At 41.2% G+C, this 22,644-nt stretch overlaps 1 protein-coding gene and 1 long non-coding RNA gene across 2 annotated transcripts in view; both read right to left on the bottom strand.

Annotated features, from left to right (window-relative positions):
- The window catches only part of LOC148390726 (potassium voltage-gated channel subfamily B member 1-like), a 28,948-nt gene extending 6,867 nt beyond the window's left edge, over positions 1-22,081 (bottom strand). The window contains exons 1-2 of the mRNA XM_088389207.1: positions 21,722-22,081; positions 19,888-20,493 (exon numbers count right to left, since the gene is read on the bottom strand). Of these exons, the coding sequence (XP_088245333.1) occupies positions 19,888-20,439 (552 nt within the window). The 5' untranslated portion in view covers positions 20,440-20,493; positions 21,722-22,081. The remainder of the gene's footprint in view (positions 1-19,887; positions 20,494-21,721) is intronic.
- On the bottom strand, positions 789-16,181 carry LOC148390727 (uncharacterized). Its single transcript, XR_015861225.1, has 3 exons — positions 15,704-16,181; positions 13,887-13,958; positions 789-1,110 (listed from the first exon to the last, which is right to left on the bottom strand). It is a non-coding gene; the product is annotated as an uncharacterized LOC148390727 (long non-coding RNA).
- Positions 22,082-22,644: the final 563 nt, after the last annotated feature.

The raw sequence follows: 22,644 nt of genomic DNA, 5'->3' as shown, positions 1-22,644 counted from the left end.
AATACGTATATATGTATATATATAAAATATGATATATAGAATAAATAATAAAGAAGGGTTAAAAAAGCTGTCTCAGCTGTTACCAGCCATCTGTGTGAAGTGTTCAGCGTGTCCTTCTCAAAACCTTGAACTAACGTTCTAAAAGCCGTCATTTTGAAAGCCAAATTTATCACTAACACAAAACAAGCAAGCAAGCATGTACGAGCAAGTTGTGCATCATGTTGGATAATGAAGTGTCTTAGTGGATGCATTTGGACACGTATGATGACCCTCAACTATGAAGTTGCACAATGTAATAAGAAGATGGACCATTATGGCCGACACTTTGAACTACACTTGTATCAGTCAATCCAATTCGAGATGGCCTCTAAAAAAGTCTTTTATTAGCTCATGCCCAATTTAGGTTCTCTCGCAAAAGCATTGATCAAACCCAAGGTCTGCATTTCAAAAGAATCACAGCTAAAGCTAATGTTGTCTCTTGGGCACCTGCATAGTGTATTTTTTATTTTTTTTTGCTCCTCAGTTTAGAGTAACACTCAAGGACGGAGATAGTGTGAGTCAGGAGGAAAATAGGATGCTTACTGATTTGTATTCAAATATGCTGCATAATTTACAATACTTCACCGGTATCTCTAATTTGGTTCTTTAGCTGAAAAAGTTTGGAAAACCTACCAGAGTAGTCTCACTCCCGAATTGTGTAATCTGCAGAACACAATAAGGTCACGGTGCCAAAGGTTAAGCAGGTTACTGAGGTAATATAGGCCACGCCCATTCGTCCTGTCCTCAGTCTAGACTCGAGAGTGTGAAATCCAGCACAAGGTCATATTGGATGGCTGCAACCCAGCTGCGGGCAGGATTATTTCCACTCATTAACACTGATACACTTTAATTAATCTCGACAGGTGAATCCTTACACACCCACCTTGAAGCAGGGGAGACCTTGTGGAAGTGAGTGCAGACTCAGGGAACTCTAATAGCCATTAAAGGGCCAGGGCAGCATTTAAACTCAAGCAGGACATTCCCTGAAAATAGCTCGCTCGGGCTCCCAGGAGAAACAAGTGATGGATGAAAAGGCTCACATTTGACTCATTTGAGGTCGCTCTCCAGCCACTGAATAATCACACCAGAGGGAGTAAAACAAGTCAAAGTGACACATTAGCGGCACCCCGAAAGGTGACAGGCCAGACTCGGAGTCATCATTGCGGGCAATATGTGCCGTTGTGGAAGTTCCAAATCCCAAAAGTCCCCAAAAAATACATCATGCAGTATTTTGCAACAACAACAAACAAACAGCTGAGCAGCATCTCCTTCAATATGGGCTGTGCGATGGAACGCTCGCTCATCACATCGGATCTAATCAAGCTGAACGCAGGGAGCGAGCCGCCAAGCTAATGAATCACGCTGAATGCAAACGACAGCGGCAAAACTCAGCTGAGGCGTCTTGTGTGTGGAGAGCAGACGGAGCATGACGGGCAACAAAACACCTTCACCTTCTCCACCCCCGCCCGCTTTGTTCCCCCATGCTGGTAGGAGACATAATAGAGACGTGATGACACCAACGAGATGCAGATACACTTCACCCATTGTGGTGTCAAATCTGATGAAAACGTGGGAATGAGGCACACCCTTCACATTGCCTTACTTGTGAATTTTCTCAGTGAAGCAAGAGCACCGGTGCGTGATTGCAAGGCGCCTATGTAAATGAGGAAATAGCTTTTCACTCTCACACCATTTTCTTCAAAACAAATGCTGACTTTGCTAGGATGAAAATGTTCACTTTTGATGTTTTTTACTTCGTTAATTGAGTGTTTATGATTATTTCCTTGTGTCATTATTTGCCCTGTTTATAAATAAAGATATTTCCAGGAATGACAGAGACATGGGGGAAAACAGGACAGAAGATGAAAGAAAATTGAATCTGATCAAAAACAAGAAATAAAGCACAAATTGTGACACTATCCCTGCAAGTGCTGTTCGCTTGGTAGCCTTGCCCCGAAAATGCACCGTCCCCGGGTGCTACAATTCTTAACTTGAAATCTGTAGCACTCCATCTTCCATGACTTCATCCATCCATCCATTTCCTGTAGTGCTTGTGGTCAATTAAGTTCGCGGGTGTGCTGGCGCCTATTCGAGCTGACTTTGCAGAAGCAGTGAACACCCTGGCCTGATTGCCATTTGCCAACCAATGGCAGCTAGACCACATATAGACAAAGATCCACGTTCAGATTTATAGACAATTAAGAGTCTTCCATTAACCTAAAGTTCAACCTCAAAACAGTGAGGCAGGCCCTATGAATACACAATTCACAGGCAGTGCCTGTTTTAGATCGGTGTTTTGTGTTACGAAATGGTTAGCTAACTAGCTAATTAGCTCTTGACGATGACTTTTGCAGACACGGGGAGAGCCTGTCTCGCTACATGTTCGAATTAACTACAGTAAGATCTCCCGCCAACGCTGATAATAAGTGACAAACACACAGCTACGTTCCCACACGTGCTTATTTATCTGAACATAGCCAAGCTTTGCCCTGGTGCCTGGAGAGAGTTAATATTTAATATCCTCCCACAAAATATCCTGTCCTGGAAAAGGTGTAAGCGAGCAGGCCTCGTGTTCTCTTTGCTTTCATTACACATACGTAATGGAAAGAGAGATGGACAAACAAGGAGAGGATAATATGCAGAGAATACAGCAGGATGACACCTCACATTAGGATCCACATTTTATTACTAACTATGAGACGTCCACTCATTACTGTGAATTATACTCTCAAGTAAGATGATTTGTTCTGGCCACTCAGGGCCACTTACTAGTATACTTTTATTTATAAGGCAGTATTGGGACTACTACCTTCATATATGAGTGCCTTAATTACTCTGAAAAATGCTGAATCCTATTCTCTTTGGTCACAAGATTATTTGTTGCATTCAGTGCCATATTCTCAGGGAGCAAGGTAAAAGAGCTTTTGTTTATTCTGCTCCTCATGCATGAAATATGCAGAGAAAAGTTTGGAAGTTCCGGGAATTGTTTTCAACATTTCTGCCCATCCCCTGTAAAACATAATGAATCATTTTATGTATTTTCTGAAGATTTTTTTGGCTTTGTAATAATAATTAAAAAAAATCTCAGATAGCTCCCCCCCACTCCCAACAGCCCCCTCAAGAAAAACATCCTAGCTCCGCCAGTGATGATCAGTGCATATACATTCCATTGTGATTAAAATTACTTATGTACCTTGTGTGTAGTCCTGTAGCTAAAAGATTTTGATGAAAAAAATATAACGTCCTTGGTGGAAGCGTTTATAATCATGTGCAAAATGAACCAGCGCATTAGTCGGCATTTTTGTGGCAGCTGCAGCTTTTCAGACCAATTTCCGGCTGCAAAGTTCCGCTCTACTTAATCCAAACTTTTATCAGGATCAGCACTACGTTTTACAGATATTAAAACATTAAATATGCCAAAGTTTCCCCTTAGGTGTATACAACAGTATAAATATTCAAACAAAAAGACGGTGACTCAGATTGTGCAGTTGCGATGGGGCAACGCAGCGATACAAAGAATACACACGCATAAACAAAACAATGACATTTGGTGGCGCAAGATGATGAACATAAACAAATGTCACTGTTGTCTTTTGGGTTTTCCACCACGTCACACTATGTGAAATGCTGATTCACGTCTGCTCTGGAGTCACACTTTGCGCAACACGAGCTGAATCAATAAAAGGATTGAATCACTTAGTGGCTCGCCTACTTTATTTTTTGTCAGGTGCAAGGTAGCATGTCTAATCCTCTTACTGTTCTTCATCTTTCCGTGTTTTACCAATAAAGGGCTGACCTTTCTCCCAGTGGAAGGCTGGCTGCCAGAAAGGGAGTTCCCCCTCTGGAATACGCCGTCTGTATTTTATTCAAGGCTGCTGCAGGGGGAAGCACAGATGGAATTACGCTCCCCGTACACAAAAGGCCTCGCCTGATAAAATGGTAGTTGCGGGATGATCATACACCTCTGCTTGATGTTCTAATCTACTTGGAAAGTTCCACTCAGGGCCTAAGGTGCAATAAAAGCAAGAGACTGTGAACACAAATCTGTCCTCTTGCTTTTTCTCTAATGTTGCGACAAGATAAGGCTGGCATTATCGCAAAATGCAAAATGTCACCCTCATGGCAAATCCCATCCAAAGAGGGACTATTATCCGTATTGCATTTTTTTTGCTTCTAAAGTCTCACATTGTAGTGTGTGTGACTCATTGGCAGGGCACAGAGAAGAATGTGCAGTTAAGCCCAAAATTATTCAGACCTTCGGCCAAATGGTGTTTGTTTGGGAAGCTTCTAGCTGGAAATGATGCAAAATACAGCAAGAGGCTTTTTTTTTGAATGAATGAAAAAAGGATTTATATACGTATACCTTAAGGATATTCATTATTCTAAAGGAGTGTTATTGCACTACTCGAAAGCCGTCCGAGAGAAAATTTTGTATTTTTGCAAATTAATATAACTTAATGTGCTATTTCCAATTTCCCCGCTCTGTAAAAAGTTTGCGCGATGTCATCATGTTTCCTCCTGCATTATAAAAACATGTGTTGGGTTTTTAAAAAACTTGTCCATAAGGTGAAAGTGTGAATGATTGTTTGCCTAAAGGTACCTTGTAATCATTCCAAGCAGAAACTAGGAATTGTTTTTTTGTAGCATTATACAGGAGCTAGCGAACAAGCTAATATACCAGAGGCAACAATGTATCAATCTTAAGCTAGCGGCAGGGCTCTGTTTCTTTTTTACTGTTGTGTCCCCAAAAGCAAAATGTTAAATGCTACACAATATAAATGGAGGCAGAGCTGTAGATATATATCACAAACAAAATATTTGACCAAATTTAGAAAGGATAAGAATAATTGAGCACTAAACCTGCTTGTATTATTCATAACAATGGACAATGTAATACGAACAACATACAAATCAAATGAAATAAAACCATTGTAGAAATATTACAGTGACATAATAAATCACATAAATATATATACTTTCAATTATTTAATACTCGGCAATACGCCTGTAGAGCAATATCATTTTTCAGATTATAATCACACCAGGAACACTTTCCAGCCCGAAGACACAATGTTCTTCAGCATGTCTCTAATGGACAAGCGCTCCAGTGACCCACACAGATGTGCCCTCTTCACTGGCACCATTTTCACCTTGGCCGGCACACACCTTTTGTGTCCCACACACAACTCTCGTCCTCGTGTGCCCGCAAGGAAATGAAGGAGATGGATGACTGAGCTGCAGGCTGCGCACGCCATGCACACCATGTGTCCTCTTACAAGTGTGAAGGTGGTGTTAAAATGAGGCAGCGTCAGAGTGTATGTGTGTATGATTTGGGGAGGATGGTGTGAATCTAAAAATAATCTGTGAGAAGAACATTCGAATGGATTTAGATCAGTGATTCCCAACCACTTTACAATAAATGTGATTTAAAGTTGAAGGTTATTAGGAATTAATCATCTTTTGCCACAAATTTATTATGCTCATTATATTTGTTGCTTGTGTGCTGAGTATATCTATGGCCTCAATCTAAAGCTAATTTCCTCACTTCCTTCTTTTTTCATCTCTGTTGTAAAGTTAATTAAGGACAAAGTATTTTAAAAGAGTTGACTATCCTACTTGTAATTTATATCTTGTAAGTGACCATAATTTATTCCTTATATGTTTTAAAGATAATCGTCTAATTAATCGATTATCAAAATATTTTTTTGCCAAATATTGGAATGGACTTTGGCCTAAAAAAAAAAAAAAAAAAAAAATCCCAATTGGCCGGGGCCTACTCTAAATTATGTATCTTTGTTCTTCAAAGTGTCAAATTGCAGCTGTCTTGTTGCCATGGTCTTCGGTCTCCGCCTGGAAGTGGCAGCCGGCAGGAGTGTTGGAAACCATGATAGCAGAAGTGATGACTCATCATTAAATCTGTCCAGCCTTTGGCTGCAGTCTACAAGGAAATCTTTCACTATTCATTTTTTATTGAGCTTGATTTTGTTTATGAAACCCCAAATGATAACAGCAGGACCAACAAATCTCACATGAGTAAGCGCAGTGGCCAGAAAAAAAAGTCCCCATAAGGAAGAAGCCTTGAGCGAACGATGAGTCAGGATGGCCATCTGCCTCCAATTTCGACTATGGGGAGGGGTGATTGACTGCAAATGGTTGATGGTGCTAAGATTGTTACCATTTGTCCACCTTAATACTAATCATTGCACAAGTGGAGAGCCTTTAGAATGCACAACTAATTTGCTAGTCCATCATTGGCACTTTAATTCCAGCCAGCGGCAGATTAGAGTGCCAGCAGCGAAGATTACATCAGAGTTCATGACCCCTGTGAGAAAAAGTGATTTTTGACAATCGATAATTGGGTCGAGACTGACTCGCCAATGAAAAGTGGCTTGACTTTTTTTGGTATTTACACGGGTCACCTCCTCACGTGCTCCCCGGATGAAGTTCGAGCGCGGTAAGAAGCATCATGCAGATCTGGTGTCTGCTGACGGCTAATTAACATTCACTCAATTTGTCTCCGGTGACACGGCGGTCCTGCTTTATCACAAAGAGCAGATGTCACGAGCTTCCTGTGACAAGATTAGATGTCCACCCTGCAGAGACAGTTTCGCGGGCAGCCTAAGACACGTGTAACGGGAGGCAAAGTGAGCTGATGTGTCACGTCTCGTCCCCAGCCGTTCCACTATGTGTCTGTTATCATGGTTTCTGTCTGTGTGCTCGTCCCTCCCCTCCTGTGTGCCCATGATTCGTATGATCATTCTCACCTACCTCTTGTTCCCTATCGTGTATTTAAGTCCTGTCTGCCCCTCACTCCCCGTCGGATCATTAATGTCTTCACGTCCTTTGTTTCACGTCCCTGTTGGTTCGTCCTCTTGTTTTGTTACATTATGTCAGTTTGCCGGGTCTGTTAGTTTGTTTTGGTGAATAAACCCTGGTCCAAGCTGCATTTGGTCGCCCTGCTCCATTTCGACCCGTGACATGATGAATATCAACAAACAACAACCTTGTGTTTTTTTCATGATCACGCTAACCAACAAGGCTTCAGGTTCCCTTACTTGCTTTCAACTCACATGTTGAACTCAAGGAAGGCCCTTGAGCCACATCTGGCCTTTTTCCTTGACTTTAGAAAATGTCATGGCTATAGCCATATATATTAAAATTAGGCAAACGTGTGACACAAATGTAAGATCCTCTACTGAGTTCTACAAAAGCCATTGGTCTTTTTACAGTACACTGAGGCCAAACTAGCATGTCAAAGGTTTCAAAAATATTTCTAGATTGTTGACTATTTATAATGACGTATGGGTTTGTGCTGATGATGTTTCTCTGCTGTGTTGAAAACAAATCAAATGAACTTAACGGGTCCCAGTATGCTAGACCCACCACACTCACTGTCGCCATGACAACCCATTCACCATGTAGTTACAGTTCTGTCTCAATGAGAGCTTGACAGCATCCATTCCGCATCTTTTCTCTCACACTCCCTAATGCTGCACATAAGTGTGTGTGTGTGTGTGTCCTTCTCTATTAAGCAATGATTAGAGACCAGTGAGGCACCCGCAGCCAGATGGCGATGAACTGCACTCTAATCAGCGCTCGCTAACGAGCAGCCGCAACATGCAAGCACAAAAATGGTTGTGTTCTAAAAGCTTTCTGCAGCGTCTCCTCCGCAGCGCGGAGTCTGCCTTTCACCTTTGAGGAATTTATTACCATTTATTTGAAAAAATAGCGGAGGCGCCAACCACTCAGACAGACAAACCAAGAATATTGTTGACTGCTTTTATGATTTCAATTTCTCCTTCAATAGAGTTTAAAGCAGAAATGCGTCCTTTTTTTTTTTTATAAAACTTCACAACAAATATAAATGCTAGCCAAGCAAAACAGGTCAACAGATTGGATTCATCTTCTAGGTTACTTCCACTTGGTGGTCTGCAGGATTAAATATTGCCCGTCTTAAAAATCAATGAATAAAAAGAAAATTGACAACTGTCATCTAGCTACCTGAATGCAAACACACATGTGCATCGCAGTAACTGGTTCACTTAGTGCTGTAGTTAAATTGAAAAATATATCACTGACAGCTATTTTGAACTGTTCAGAATTCCCTCCACCTTGAATAAAAAAAAAACCCTGTCATTAGAAAAACAGCCCCAATGCATCACGGTTAATGAGTTGTGATTGCCAAACATACATTTGAGAATTATAACCAAAATGTCCAATCTGATCTGTGGAAAAAATGCTCTACATATGGTCAAGTGCCTATAATGCGGCCATCACTGATCAAAAGCAAATAAAAATAGCCAAAACCACAATTTTTCCCTTCCTAGCCACACTACTTTTATCGACATGATGAATAGTCAGACACAAATGTAGGGATGACCTGAACACAAACTGTGTGTAACATAAAACCATCCATTTTTTTAGTTTACAGAAGTACAACACCTGCTGTGTTCTCAAGCCTCCTTCTGAATGATTCAGTTGGAATGGAAGGGCAGGCTGAAGATCCCACCGGACCACTGAGGATGTCTCTGGTGTACACTGTGTGTGTACGTGTGAGTACATTGTGTCCTCACCATCAATGTCCCTCCGCTATATCTCTGCATGTCTTACTCTATGCCGCAAAAGCGAGTGGCCGGCCCTGGAGGCCACTGAACTCTGAGAAATCCCGCTTGGTGCATGGAGTGAGGTCACACATGTATAATGCAGAGAGACACCGAATAGGAAGTAATGTATGCAGCTGAGGTGCGGAGCCACTTCTAAGAGCCCACGGCAACAGACAAAAAAAAAGTGACCTATTTTTTTACGACACACCTCAATGAAAATGCTAGAAAGAGCGCTCCAGTATTCACGCCCTTCTAACATCCGACGGAACTCAGACGAGAGCAGGTGAGAGGGAGCTGACCTTTAAAAGACGAACATTCATTGTGAGCTGGCAGGAACACAAATCAAAAGCAAAACGGTGGAGGGGGAACTCACCGAAACCTGTGTGTCATCTCGCATTAGTTTGCGCTGACATGTTACAGCAGGACATTTTTATCTTCTATGTCACTAATGACCAACGCAATATCCTTTCTTAGATCCTGACAGTACATTCTGCACACAATCCAGTTAGATCCAAGCACAAGTACAAGGACCCAGACCTCAAACGAGGCAAAAAAAAATCCAATTTAGATTAGTAACACATGTGGTTTGAATGAATGAAAGCTTTATTTTTTATATTTATTTTTTTATTAATATTTAAATTTCTTATATTTATACAAGTCATAGTAGGCGTTATTTTTATATTTATTTATTTATTTATTTATTTTATTAATATTTGTATTCTTTTTTTATTTTTTACATTTATACAAGTTAATTTGTTATGGTCCAGTGAAAGCATATTTCATTTTTTTACCATTATTTAAAAGAGTACATTGGGCATTTAGAATTGCTAAAAACTTCCATTTAACTCAAGTTTGAATGTGATTGGTTAATTGTGAACACAATCACATTCCTGAGGGTGTGCACACTTATGCAACCACATGATCTCAGTTATTTGTTTTTCTCTCAATTTTTTTTTCCTGCTAGATACAGTATAGAGAATAGTATGCAGTTGTACCAAAAGAAGTGTGTAGTGAGGGCACATATGTTTGCAGTGGTATAAATAACACAAACAAAGCAGGCGTCACACATTTAATATAAACACACATGCACAGAGGCTTCTCATGGGGTGGGCAGACTGCAGTGTAGCTCAACTGATAGTTTCCATGGCAATGGGAGGTTCTTTTAGCATTTGTGAAAGAAGTGCAGCAAAGCATTCACAGAAACAGTGCGCAGCCAGCTACAGCAGGCGGTGACAAGTGAGGCGGGCGCTCACAGGGGGAGATACACGCACACACGTCAGTGCAATTTCCTTTTGTTTCAGGAAGCCAATTTAGTATTTCTAAATATCACTCAGAGTCTAGTCTGTCAAGTTGATGCCATTCGACGTTTGAAGCCCACTTTTACAGTCGGATAACCGGGTTTTCATTTTTTGACACCTTGGAGGGTTAGAACAGAAACTAAGCTACTTTCAAGTCACCTAAGACCAATTTGAACTAAACATTCTGAACTTTTGATTATAATTCTGTCCGTAACAAAATAGGAAACACATTTAGAGAAGCATTAAGTCCATTCACGTTGTAAAAACTCATTTTGTTGTACCTTCTCAAATTGAGCTGCATCATATCATATTTGAATTTTGAATCAAACTCAGTCAAATCATAAAGACTTTAAAATGAACAGTCCATGAATCGTATCGCCGCTCATATATCGAGATTCGTAGCGAATCATCTTTTAGTGGTGAGATGGCACACCCCTAAAAAGCACATGCGGATTAAAGCAGCATGATTCATGTGGATATGATTTAATTATGAATCACTGTATACACTATCAGTTTCAGTAAATGCTGATTTCCACCGCTTTAAATTACATGTTACAGCTTAAAGAGCCTCTGAGATGAAAAAAGAAAACTTGCTTTGTAAGCATAAAGACGTGACAGGTTGGGTCGTTGAAAGACGAATAAAAAATTTATTGGGAGATGAATCCAGTGAGTCTGCAATCTGTTCCAGCTTAAAGTGCTGAGCCCCAGTGTGGAATGACCAAACAACCCAGTTGTATAAAGTGGAAATGACACTGGCAGTAATTTGCAGGTGGAACAAAACCCTAAATTATCTCAGGGCAGAGTTGAACACTGCGACCTAATCATCTGCGTCCTTCAAAAGAGGCAGTGAGAAGGATATTTGCTCTTTCAAAAAAATTAATCAGCCACAATTTTCTTGTGCCAACATTGTTGTCTAAAATTAAAAATAATGAGTTTGTTTCCCAAGCATCAAGTTGAGAGGTCGCTAAGAGAAAGAAGTAAAAACAATGAAGCACATGCCAGACTGGTGCCTGGTGCAGCACACGCCTCTTCCATCCATTCAGGTTCTTGTAAACCGGCTGACAGTCAAGCATGTCTGCAGCCAATCGCAGCCATACATGGACATGCTGACCCCACATTTGAACGTACGCCACCAGAAACCGACTCGAGACCTTCAAATCAACAAGAAAATAAAATTCCTTTTTTTTATCATTGATGTTTTATCATCAAGAGTCCAATTATGAATATGAATTAAAGTAAACAGTGTGTACTTTTATTCGTCGGTACAATAATTAGACTTTTTATAACTATAGCACTGTAGCTCCCCAATGTTTTCCTACAGATTTTTTTTTTCCTCTTGACTATACACTTAATTGTCGATTTGCTGCATATTTTTATGAAAGAAGTCAGCGTGGGACGTTTTTTTTTTTTTTTTTTTAAATTTGCTTCTCCGTTCTCTTCCTCTCTATTAATCCTCCTCCTCTGCAAGCAACTAAATCTGTTGTTCTTCCACTGTGATAAATTGAAGAGCAGCAGCAGCATAAAGAGAAACGGTCTTTCCCCACATTGAGCGAGTATGTTTGTGTGCCGGCTGGCCGGGCGGCCGGCCGGGCGGCACCCTGCTGTTCTCCTGCTGCAACCTCACACGTGGACGTCAAGCCAGAATACTAATGAAAGGAGATTTCTGATCAATAATCCCACTGCTTGAATGACTTCCCATTTTCCACAAGTGATAAATACAACTGTTTATGTTTCTTTTCTTTTGTTGTCATTGCACTATTTTGTCTTCTCTCATAGTCAATTTGATACTCTAATTCACATGACTGGAAGTTCTAGATCTACATTCAATGCTGGCAAACAAAAACATGTCTATTTGTCCAGGGTGAGACATTTCGCAATAATTTCCATATCCACTTTTCAACTTAAATCCAAGCGTGTGAAATTGTAATAAGAAGGAATAAAGAAAGAAAATCTCACCAGATTTAGCCTCGCTGTTGTTGTTTTTTATTGACGGTAGCAAGGTTTGCAAGGATTTCTGCTCAGCACCGAATGTAATCCGTGCAGAGGTTTGATAGAGAGACAGTAATGAGCAAACGTTTCAAAGTCTGGCCCTGCTTCAAACCTATTGAGCTGATGAAAAAAGTCTCATGCTGTCTTCTTTATTTCCCGAGTTATCTTTTCACACAGTGGAAGATGCTGGGCTGTTTTCGGAATCAACCAGTAGTTGTGGATTCTGAGGAAATTATTCATTATTTTGACTCTGCAGATTTGTGTGGGCAGAAAACCAAACTATTTCACCCAATTTGGGTTACTTTTGACCCAGTAGTTTGAATGATCCACTTGAACAGCAACGTTTGCCAATGGAAGCACGTGAGTGCGGACAGAAGAGTCAAATTTCCCACGGACTTAAAAGTAACCTTTTCAACCAGCATCACTGGGCTCACTTTACAAGCCATCCGTTCTCAGGTTGTCTTGTCACACAAAGATGCAAATGGAGGATACTTTTTCAGCAGATTTGAATACCTCTCCTCCTCAACTGCAGCCCACTTCGAATCAAGACAACATATCTATTATCTCAGTGGCCTATATCTCAACACAGACAGACGAAAGGTGATGTGCTGGCGTCTGGTGGGCGGAGGTAAAGAAGAAATGAGAACAGCGGGAGGCAGAAGGGAGAGAAGAGAGGCTCCCGAGGGCCGCTGGCTGGAGATTAGTGTGAACCCGATTGAAATTCGCTCAATCCCACTCGCTGCCAGAGCAATTAATGCTACCGTTAATGCTACAGTAGGTCGCTTGATTAGGTACTCCTGCAGAATCCAGTATAAAAAAAAAAAAAAAGAAAATGAACTCAGTGGACTGCAGACTTCTGATGACCCACAAAAGCGTTTCTCATCCCCCAAATCACATCTCGCTATCTCAGTGTACTCATATAGCGGATATACTGTATGATACTTTATCCATGTCAAGGCTATTATATATTCCCATTTTGTGGCAAGTGGTCTACTTAATGCAGCCACAGTTGAGCTGTAAGGTTTTTTTTTTTTTTTGCTGACTCTTTGGTGCCGCAGTGGATAAAATTGTGTTTCGGAGAAACTTCAGAAGTCCATTTGCTGTGTTCCATCAAGAGAAACTCAAATAGCCATTTGATGAAAGCTCAGCAGCCTTTTCACTAACAACTAAAGCGGGCCTGGAAAGAACGTTTGAGCGATACTGGACACTATACTCTCTCTAACCGCTGGCACAAAATGCTACATGCAATATTTTTACGCCCACTTAATCTAATAGTAGAGTTGCATTTTTAAAATGTGTGCTTTCTGAAAATAATTCAGTAAAAGGCACAGTAAGAGTATTAATATAAAAATGTAATGTGGCTGGAGAACTTCTAATCTACATATTTTTGGAAACTTAAACCTCTCCATAAATAACACGTTTGAAAATAATATACATGCTAAAATCAAAAGCCAAGCAGGTGAAAATAATGCAAGCATCCCTCTCTATAATCCAATAAAGTGTTTCCTCTCTCATTTTTTATTTCATCATCCAATACGGTTTAATTAAAAGTCATGACTTAATACATTGAGCGTGATATTAAAACTTGATTTTATTATTATTCGAAAGGAGGGATTCCATCTGATGTCATTGTGTGCATGTAATGTGATTTATTTAATTTAGCTTTGTTTATACTTACATCTTCATCAGTATGCCCAACAGGGACAGTTTTCCTCCAAAACTCATCTATAATTCACAAAAGGACAAGAGCGCTCTGTAAACTGCCAAACAACAATGCCAGATAGTGGTTGATTTCTCAAAAGTGTTGTGCTGTATAGAAGAGAAGCTAAGAAGCCTGAAAACTTTTATTTTGACTATTTGATGTCACCAACTCAAGTGAGGGTTAGGGTTAGGGTTAAATGGTTAGTGATACGGCAAGAAATGTAAGGCGACACTTTGTTTGACTGAGGTCGTCTACCGTGTCTGATGTGAGCCACTCAGGGTGGTCTGGCGTTGAATGGGCCCTCTTGTTGGCCGTTCGTCCGTGGACCTTCGGGTATTAGGTTGGAGATCAAGTTCAGAAGTTAATTATTGCTTGTCAGTCTGACGGCAAGCACATTCATGTGAATAGGACACTTAATCATTGAGCGGCGTTTGTTAGAGCAACAATAAGTCGTAATAATAAAAAAAAAAAAGAAAAAGGGACCGGTTTGCTAGTGCAAGGAACACAAGCAAATCAAAAATATGTGCTCTGGCTCGCTGAGGTTGGCAAACTCGAGTGAAGACAGATTGAGAGAGGACGCAAGCTAGGTGTGTTGACTGTCTGTCATCCAGTGAGACAGTTGAAAAGAAGCGAACGCACGTTTCTGAGAGAGTAGCTTGCTCGGACGAAGGGGCAAGCGGAGGCAGCTCCGACGTCTGCTGCCAAAGCCAAACATCGCCACTCTCACTGGAAGTGTGAGGTGATGGCTCGGCTGAGTAAACACGTTCAAGGACTGCTTTTGTTCTGCTGTCATCGACTGATGACGAGCACCTTAAAGCATGTTTTGCATTCTCGATTTGAGCGATTGCCGCAGAGATTGCCACACAGTCAACCGATGAAATATTTGGACTATGATAGGATGCCTTTGTGAAAACAGATCTTTTCAACCTCAGACTGCTGAGTGACTGATGCAAACATCAGCGCGCTGAACGTGTGATCGCTTCTGTGGACTCTGCGTAAACCTTGGCTTTCTACTGACCACTTGTCATCCCATAGCTCCCTGAGTGATGCTCTATCCCTGACAGGCCTGTCTAAATAATGAATGAAATTGCACAGCAAAAGTAGTCGTACCGTCATCCTCTCGTCTTCTTTGACCCTTCACCTTTTTAAATGCCAGCCGCCTAAATTCACAGCTGCGCAAATGTGCACGCAGGAGAAGCAAAAGTCAGATAAGACATCACGCTAAAAGTAAAGCATAGCTTGTGTCATCTGTCAAAAATAAATATTAAAGCGTGGGGAAAGTTGTGTGTGTGTTATTGATGTGCAGCCTGTCTTTCTAAAGTGACTTTCCATTCGTGTGTTTCTTCACGCTGATCAAACGCCATCAAAGCCATGCTTGCAATCAATAATGCTAATGTCTCTGTTTAGTGCACAGCTCCATTAGCCTATGCATTTGCCAATACACACTGCTGATTGCTTTCAGCTACTGCCACACGATTATGAACTGGGTGCAAAAAAACAAAGGGGTTTGTTGGTAAATGCCACAATGTGGAAAGACTCAAAAACTTTTTAGAGTGCTTGAGAAATGTATTATAGTAGAGCACCACGCATGAAAGCTTCACGCTGCAGCTGCCTTTAGATTTAAAGCTTTGGTGATCTCGCTGAAACAAACATAGATGTATTATTTTTATTCGTAGCCATAAATTGTCAAGTTTTGAGTTTTAGCAGCAAAAGTGGAAAAGGCACTCCCAAAATTTAGATTCCATTAACTAGTCAATAATAGACAGGACCCTTAGAATAAACGAATAAATAAATAAATAAATAAATAAATAAATAAATAAATAAATAAATAAATAAATAAAACTGCTCAGTGGGAAAAATAAATCAAAATATTTCACTGAATTGATTTCTTCAATGATTCACACATGGTTAGAACATTCAGAGAGTTGCGGCGAATATTTTTGAAAAGAAAACATTGTCATTGTGTTTTTATGAAATCATCTCTTACTGAAATTTAGGCGAGTTCAAGGAGGAGGACTGACAAAAGAGAGAAAAAGAATGACAAAGAATGAGAGGTGTTGCTTGCGACTTACTTTTCACAAGTGAGTGAAGCCACCGGGCGGAACACATGGCCCAGCCACCAGTCAGTCGGGCCAGCTGGGAATCAGTGGTGTGCCATTGATTGATGCTATTTCAAGGCAAGTGGTGGTGTCGCTCGGCAACACGCTCATAAAGCACACCCCGTTGCCTTGTCCCATGCTTGCTTATTAACAGTGGAAGCGACCGACAAGAACTACTTTGCTCTATTACTCGAGATTGTTCTGCTACACTGGGATCTTCGTGACACAGCGCGACATGCTTCAGTGCTCATGTTGGAAGTCGCACGTACATCCGGGAGACGCGATAAACACCGGGGGTGTGTGTGCCCCCCCGTCCCTCTCCTCTCTCCTGCCAGCTTGCCTTACAACTTAATGCCTCCGCCATCGATTTTTTTCCCCCATTCTCACCCAAAAAGGGTTCACGCAACCGACAGACCTTTTGGAGCAACGCGGCAGTTTGTGCAAATGCATCTCGAACTATGAAAACTACGAAGTGCAGTCAGTGTGCAGGAAACTGCCTGCAGTCAAAGGGGAAGGGAGGGGGGGGGGGGGAGTGGGGTGAACTTGCACAACATAAAGAATGTCAGTTTTTACAGCTCGCTACCTTGTTCCGATCCAAAGATTGTGAGGTGAGCAGTCATTACAGGCAGAACCACCGATGCACTCTTTGAGCTTTCATTGGGCAGACTATGCATCAATCATTACAATTCTATCTGTCATTAGCCGTAATCCAGTATATGTCAATTATTACTGGAAATTCAAGTCATGGTTGGTAATATGACTTAATGTACTGTCATCGAAACAGTAATTCATGCCTCCATTACATCTCGGCTGCATTATTGTAATGCATTTTTTCTTTTTGGGAGTCAGCCGGTTTTCCCTTGAGCATCTCCAATTGGCACAAAATGCTGCTGGGCTGTCAAATGTCCATCTTTCAAACTAATCTTTAAGCGTATGATTATTCTTTTGAATTTCAACTCAGCATGAGTCTGCATTGTTGTAATACAATTGTGTTTTTTGTTATCCTAAGTGTTGTCTTTATGATTTTTACTTCAAGTACAGCAATTTGTATGCAGTTGCGGTTACTTTAAAGCGCTCTATAAATAAAGGTTAGTCGAGTTGAGTCATAAGCTGGACTACATGTATACATGCATACAAGTCGATTGTGATTCAACTTCTATTTACCTGTTTCATGGTTCCCCCCCCCCCCAAACAAATCGATATGACTAAAAGACATCAACCAGGAAGCCTAAATGTGTGACTTCTATGGTTATATAAGTTCAAAAGTTCAATAAATAGTTGATCATTCAGCTGTAGGGCATTGGTGGTTCTGCAATGTATTTTTTTTGGGGGACTTTCAACATAACTTTACTTGATCATCCTCAACACCCTCGCACGCGTTCCAAGTGTTCTTTTTCATGAGTAACACAAGCACAGCTCACACAGCAGAGTAATGTTCTTTTCCGTTGAGTGTGCACTGGAGAAGAACGGCCATTTGGGGCCTGTGCTTGCATGAAGAAGTGAGTTTTGGGACGGTGTTCATTTCAAGGGAGCGATAGACGCTCATTCTCAGTCATACTGTACATCTCAGCGCTCAGAACTAAAGTATCAGACACTTAGCATGTGCCGCATCAAGATCTTATCTTTTATTGATGCACTGATTACCTGCAAGTTTTCCTTCAGCCCATATTGTTTGTTGAATTATTTAGCGGGCTGGCCCACGGTGGATAGGCAGACTCAAGTGAGCCTAAAACTATTCAATAACGCTCCAACACTTCAAAACTGGGAGTCGTGCGAGCAACTGCGGCATCCACGATGTCCTTTCATGCTGCTTTGGTGTGAAAATGGCTCATTTGAGTACAGGCGCTTCTGTCAGTTTATATATTGTACTTGACGAGGCACGTGGGGTTATATACATTCCGCATTGCACAGACTTCTTCCTGGCATGAAGTGAGATCTTATTAATGGGCAATTAAAATTTCATCAGTGCTGAAAAATAAATGAGGCAGAATCTGTTTAGGAACAAGCCATTTCAACACTTCAATTAAACAACATCACCTTTATGAGCCACCAGGTAACCTCAGTTTAGCACTTTTTTTTTTCGCCACCCTTAATGGAAAACAAAACATGAAGTCGTGGCTCATTGAGCATGTCATGAGCTGTGGATTCAAACAGTTTTGATGAAATGGGACAAAGACTATGGAATTCACATAGCTAATGTATGTCTATGTAACCAAACTACGAGTGATTAAAAAAAAAAAAATCCAATTAGATAGTGCTACGGTTTCCCTTGATATGTAAAAACACGTCCACTATTGTTGCTAATAATTACAACTCTGCTTTCTGTAGCTAGAATAAAATCCATCTCCAGGGAGAGCTGAGGGCCAGCAAGTGTCACAGACAGGAGCAACGTGATCTATTTAAGAAATCATAATTAGGAGCTATTCAAGGTCACGGATACAGCGGGTTATCTCACTAGATGAGCTGGATAAATTATGCAGAAAGCTCCGTCCACGGAGGTGTTTGAAGCTTCCTTTAGTCTTGTTTTGACCGAGGTGTCTTGTTTCGGAAATGCTGAGAACCTCCGCTGTCTTTCCGACACATTTCAAAATGCACTACATGGGCCAACTACCCTCTGACTTACACTGTGGTAAAAAAAAAAAAAAAAAATCAAAGACTGACAGGTCGTCTCGAGGAGTAATGCACTGAATATAAAAAAACTATCCTTGGTTCTGCTCCCCGCTGAATGTGGAGTACAGTAATGAAAAGGCTAACCTCTGTGAACATCTACACTCCCTGAGCTGCTGCTATTGTAATGCTAACACATGCAACGGGGTCTAGTGAATCCACATTTTAATTGAAAACTGCCTCATATACTCTATTAAGCACAGCCCGTGTCCATTGATCCCCAGTGAAGCGCTGCAAAGCGTGGGCTGGGAGTGTGTTAATGAGCGGGATGATTGAGTAGAGGATAGAAAGGAAGTTGGTGTATAATGAAGATGTGCGCTTCTATAAATATGTGACATTCAATTAAACAAAAGGTGCCAGTCGTGGCATCGTCAAAACAGGCATTCATTAATCACCTCGAGACTCGAGTCGCTAACGAATCCAATAATGGAAGACAATAACGGCTGTCATATATGCATCTAAAAATGCGTCATTAGGAAAAGACAGTTGGTGGACATTATTGATTATGCATAGTCGCAAAATTAGTTAGCTTAGTTTTAAACAGAATAAGTTGCACTTAGAGGAACATTTCTCACTTTTGTGTGTAACATTTTTTTTCTCATTACTTCTCCCTCCTGCAGCTCTCAAAGGAACAGATGAAAAGTACCAATTGGGGCAAAAAAGGAATGTCAGACTGTTCGTCAAACTGCAGAGATTTATAGCCTCCAGATGTAAACTGAAATACTCCCTCTACGCCACCCCTCCATTTCTTGTCTTAACATTAGACACCTTCACTCCACATGATGGAAAGTCATTCATTGGATAATTCCAATGAAATCCAACATAAGAAATGATTTGCATTTAATTACATTCCTTTTTGGACTATGAAAGAAGTTAATGATCAACTAATTAAATACATTTTATTTTACTTCCACTAGGTGGCAGCCAATCCTGTTCTATGCAAGTAATATATGGTAACCGGTGGCCTATATAAAATGTCTTCCATCAAATGGCAGAAGGTACAAGTTGTGTACGCATTGCAAAAATCCACATGTCTGAAATGGATGTGTGCTGTGAAACGACAAACCTTCTCCTTTGTATCCTGCACGTCCACGAAGCCAATTTTGTTATAATATTGACACAGTGCAGAGCAAAAAGGCCCACAGTTATGCTCATTTGAGCCACCCACTGTTTTTTGGAATTTGAAAGTATCCTTCAGGTTATATTTTCTAGCAGCTAAACCACTCCGCTTTTTCTGCCAGACAATTTTGAATGGACAAGGAACCTAATCAGAACCTAACTTGCTCATTACTGCCGAGATTGGAAGGACTTCATCGCGCCAGTCCGTAGACACCCCTATGAAAAGCTTTATAATTGCCTATAGATTCATCAAGATGGCGGCAAAGCACTACTTGTGTCCAAACAAAGCTCCTAAACTGACTTCAACACAGTTGCTTGGCAACCAAAATCCCCTCAAATTGAAAAGTGCATATGAAAATTTTGGACTTTACCTTAGCGGCAAATGATGAGCTGGGTTTCTCAAGGAGGTCCCAAAGTTTCTTCCTCTTCTCCGAGCAGCATGTGGTGGTAAACTCCTCACCTTCCCGCTCCCTCATGTTCTCCGCCTCCCTTTTGAGCTCCTCGTTCATCTGCTCCTTCTTCTGGTGGTAGCGGGCCTGGCAGCAAGACTCCAGGTAGATCTCGTCGATGCCCCAGAAGTCCAGCTCTTGGCTGAAGGACAGGGCGCACATCTCCTCCATCATGTGCAGCTTCCCCGTGCGGTAGAAGTTCAGGATGGACGTGAAGGCACCGGGGTGCCTGTCGAAGAAGTACTCATTGCTGTCCAGGCTGTAGTCGTCGCAGATCTCCATGATGGACTCATGGGTGTGGCAGTCCCGCAACTTGCCAAGTCTTGTGCGGGGCAGGCGGTCCAGCGTCCTCCACAGGACCTCGTGAAGGAGACCCCCAACGTTGAGCCTTACCCGGCGGGTGTGCTTGCTTCGAATGATGTCCACCGCGTCCGGCGGCTGCGCTACGGACGACCTTGCCGCCACTTTGATCATCTTCGCTCGAGCCGCTCAGTCAGTGCCAAAGACGAGAGCACTCTCTTCCCGTGGCTGCAACAACAGCAACTTCAAATTAAAAATGCATCCAAGTTTGCTGCCTTGAAATGTTATCACAGCTGTTTTTTTTTTATTATGATTACGTGGTTGTTTATTATTACATGATTTGGTTGAATATTTTGGTAGACAATAGACAAAGATTAAGTCTCTTATTCATGTCAGCTTTACAGTAAATGGGAAAAATGGGACAAATGACAACTTAAAATAGCACGCTTTGCATTTTATTTGGAGAACTGGCCCAATAGTCTTTTCATTTTCTCATAGTGGTTTCTCTCATTTCTTGACAGTGAAAGAAAGAATGCGGGTGCCAAGGACTAACTTACAAAGTGTGTTTTAATAAATTTAAGTGTGTTTTAATGTATTTAAAGAATGTGAAAGTAGTATAGCAACACAAAAAAAATATATGAACTCTATATTACCAATTTCCACCTATGCTGGGTGGCTCTGGTATGAGAACAGGGTGCTAATGCTCAAAGCGCAGTCGGTGCACTGTCCTACAGCAGAAATGTCAAGTGGTTTATCCACTCATCAGAGAACAGAATAGATATTTTAATCTGCTTTACGAGGCAGGGACGCTATTCTTGCTGACGAGGGAAGACGCGGGGGATCCCTGTGATAAATTGGACTTACATGTTACATGACTCAAATTGGACTCACTTGCTAATATGACTATTCTTAATGAAGACTTTTTAATCAGATTCAGTACAAGAGCTATACGGTATAGAAAATTCAACCTCTATAAATATTCAAACGGTATATTTTGTTTAACAATGTTTAAATTGCAATTAAGTTTTTCTGTGCCTATTTTAAAAAAAAAAACTTCTTAGATCAATAATGCTAGTAACACCATGTACAATCTGTTTATCTATCATTACTGGTATGAGCATGAGGCTCTACAGCTAGAAGGATATAAATAAGTTTACAGTATTTTTAAATAAATTAATACATTAAAGAATTGATTAATCAATCCAAAGCTCGTATACGTGTAATTGTACATATTTTAAACACATGCTTTGTTTAATTGCCCACGTTACTAATAATCAACTAATTATACGTTTCCGAGGAAGGATTGTTGGATTTTTGGACAGTGTGAGCTGTCCAGTGCTGATTATTGTGTCGCTGTCTGGTGCTGAAACTATGCTTTAAATGGAAATCATCTAGTTTTGACAGGAAACACTAACTTCAGCAATGACAAATTCAAAAGTAAAGAAAGTGTTCGTACGCGTCTCCCGTGCAGCCTGGATCATGTCATGGACGTGCGGCAGCTTCATTTCAATCAGACCCACGTGTAAAGGTGGCAAACCCGTCCGGAGCTGCTGCGCTGGGCTCGGATGTGATGAAGGCATCATGAGCAGGATGGAGACATGATGGAAATGTTGTTCCCTTTTCCTTCCCCTCTTGCTCTTTTTCTTTTTTTCCTCCTTAACAGACACGTCTTCGTCAGTAGCCCCTCCTCCAGGTGAGAATCAACAAGTCGACCCACGGAATATTGTGGGTTCGGTTCGGGGGCTCCCCCTCGCAGTGTGCTGCATCCAGCTGGGCGCTGTGTGGGAGTGTAGACTGCTCCCACTGCCAGGCTTCCTTTCGCTCAGGCTGCTCCAGCTCACTTTAACCCTCACTCTGCCAGACAGCTGCACAAGCTAAAGTCAATGCGTTGTGTGCGACCAGGCGGGGCACCAGACCACCAGGCGGCGCTGTTTTTCTTTTTCACTAAAATGCATTTTTTTAATGCAGAACAGTAATAATACACAGGTGCGAGGTTGATATAAAATCCTCCCATAGTAGACCTTTTGCTGTGGAACAAGTACTCAGAGGTACCTTAAAATAAGAGTTAAATTAATTCTGTGATCACGTTCATAACTCAAAATCATAGTTCACCTTTGAAATGAATGGAAATGCTGTTTTTGTATTCTACGTTTCCATATGGTGTTCATCATCAGCACAGCCTCACAAATTGTTGCAGTTGTCAGGAAGTGATTAGGAGCTTCCCGGGTCCTATACAAATCTAAACTTTCCACTCGCTTTCCAAACAGTGGGCATGTATGTCACTGTGACATTGTTTAAAGTACAGACGACTTTGCTCTTCATATGAATTATCACCAGTTAACATGAAGGAACATGTTTCATACATGACGTAATGTAGGA

The sequence above is a fragment of the Syngnathus floridae genome, chromosome 11 (assembly GCF_059516105.1).
Source record: "Syngnathus floridae isolate MCC-2025c chromosome 11, RoL_Sflo_1.0, whole genome shotgun sequence".
NCBI classification, from domain to species: Eukaryota; Metazoa; Chordata; class Actinopteri; order Syngnathiformes; family Syngnathidae; genus Syngnathus; species Syngnathus floridae.
The sequence above is the reverse complement of the archived record's forward strand: the minus strand, read 5'-3'. Positions and strand labels throughout refer to the sequence as shown.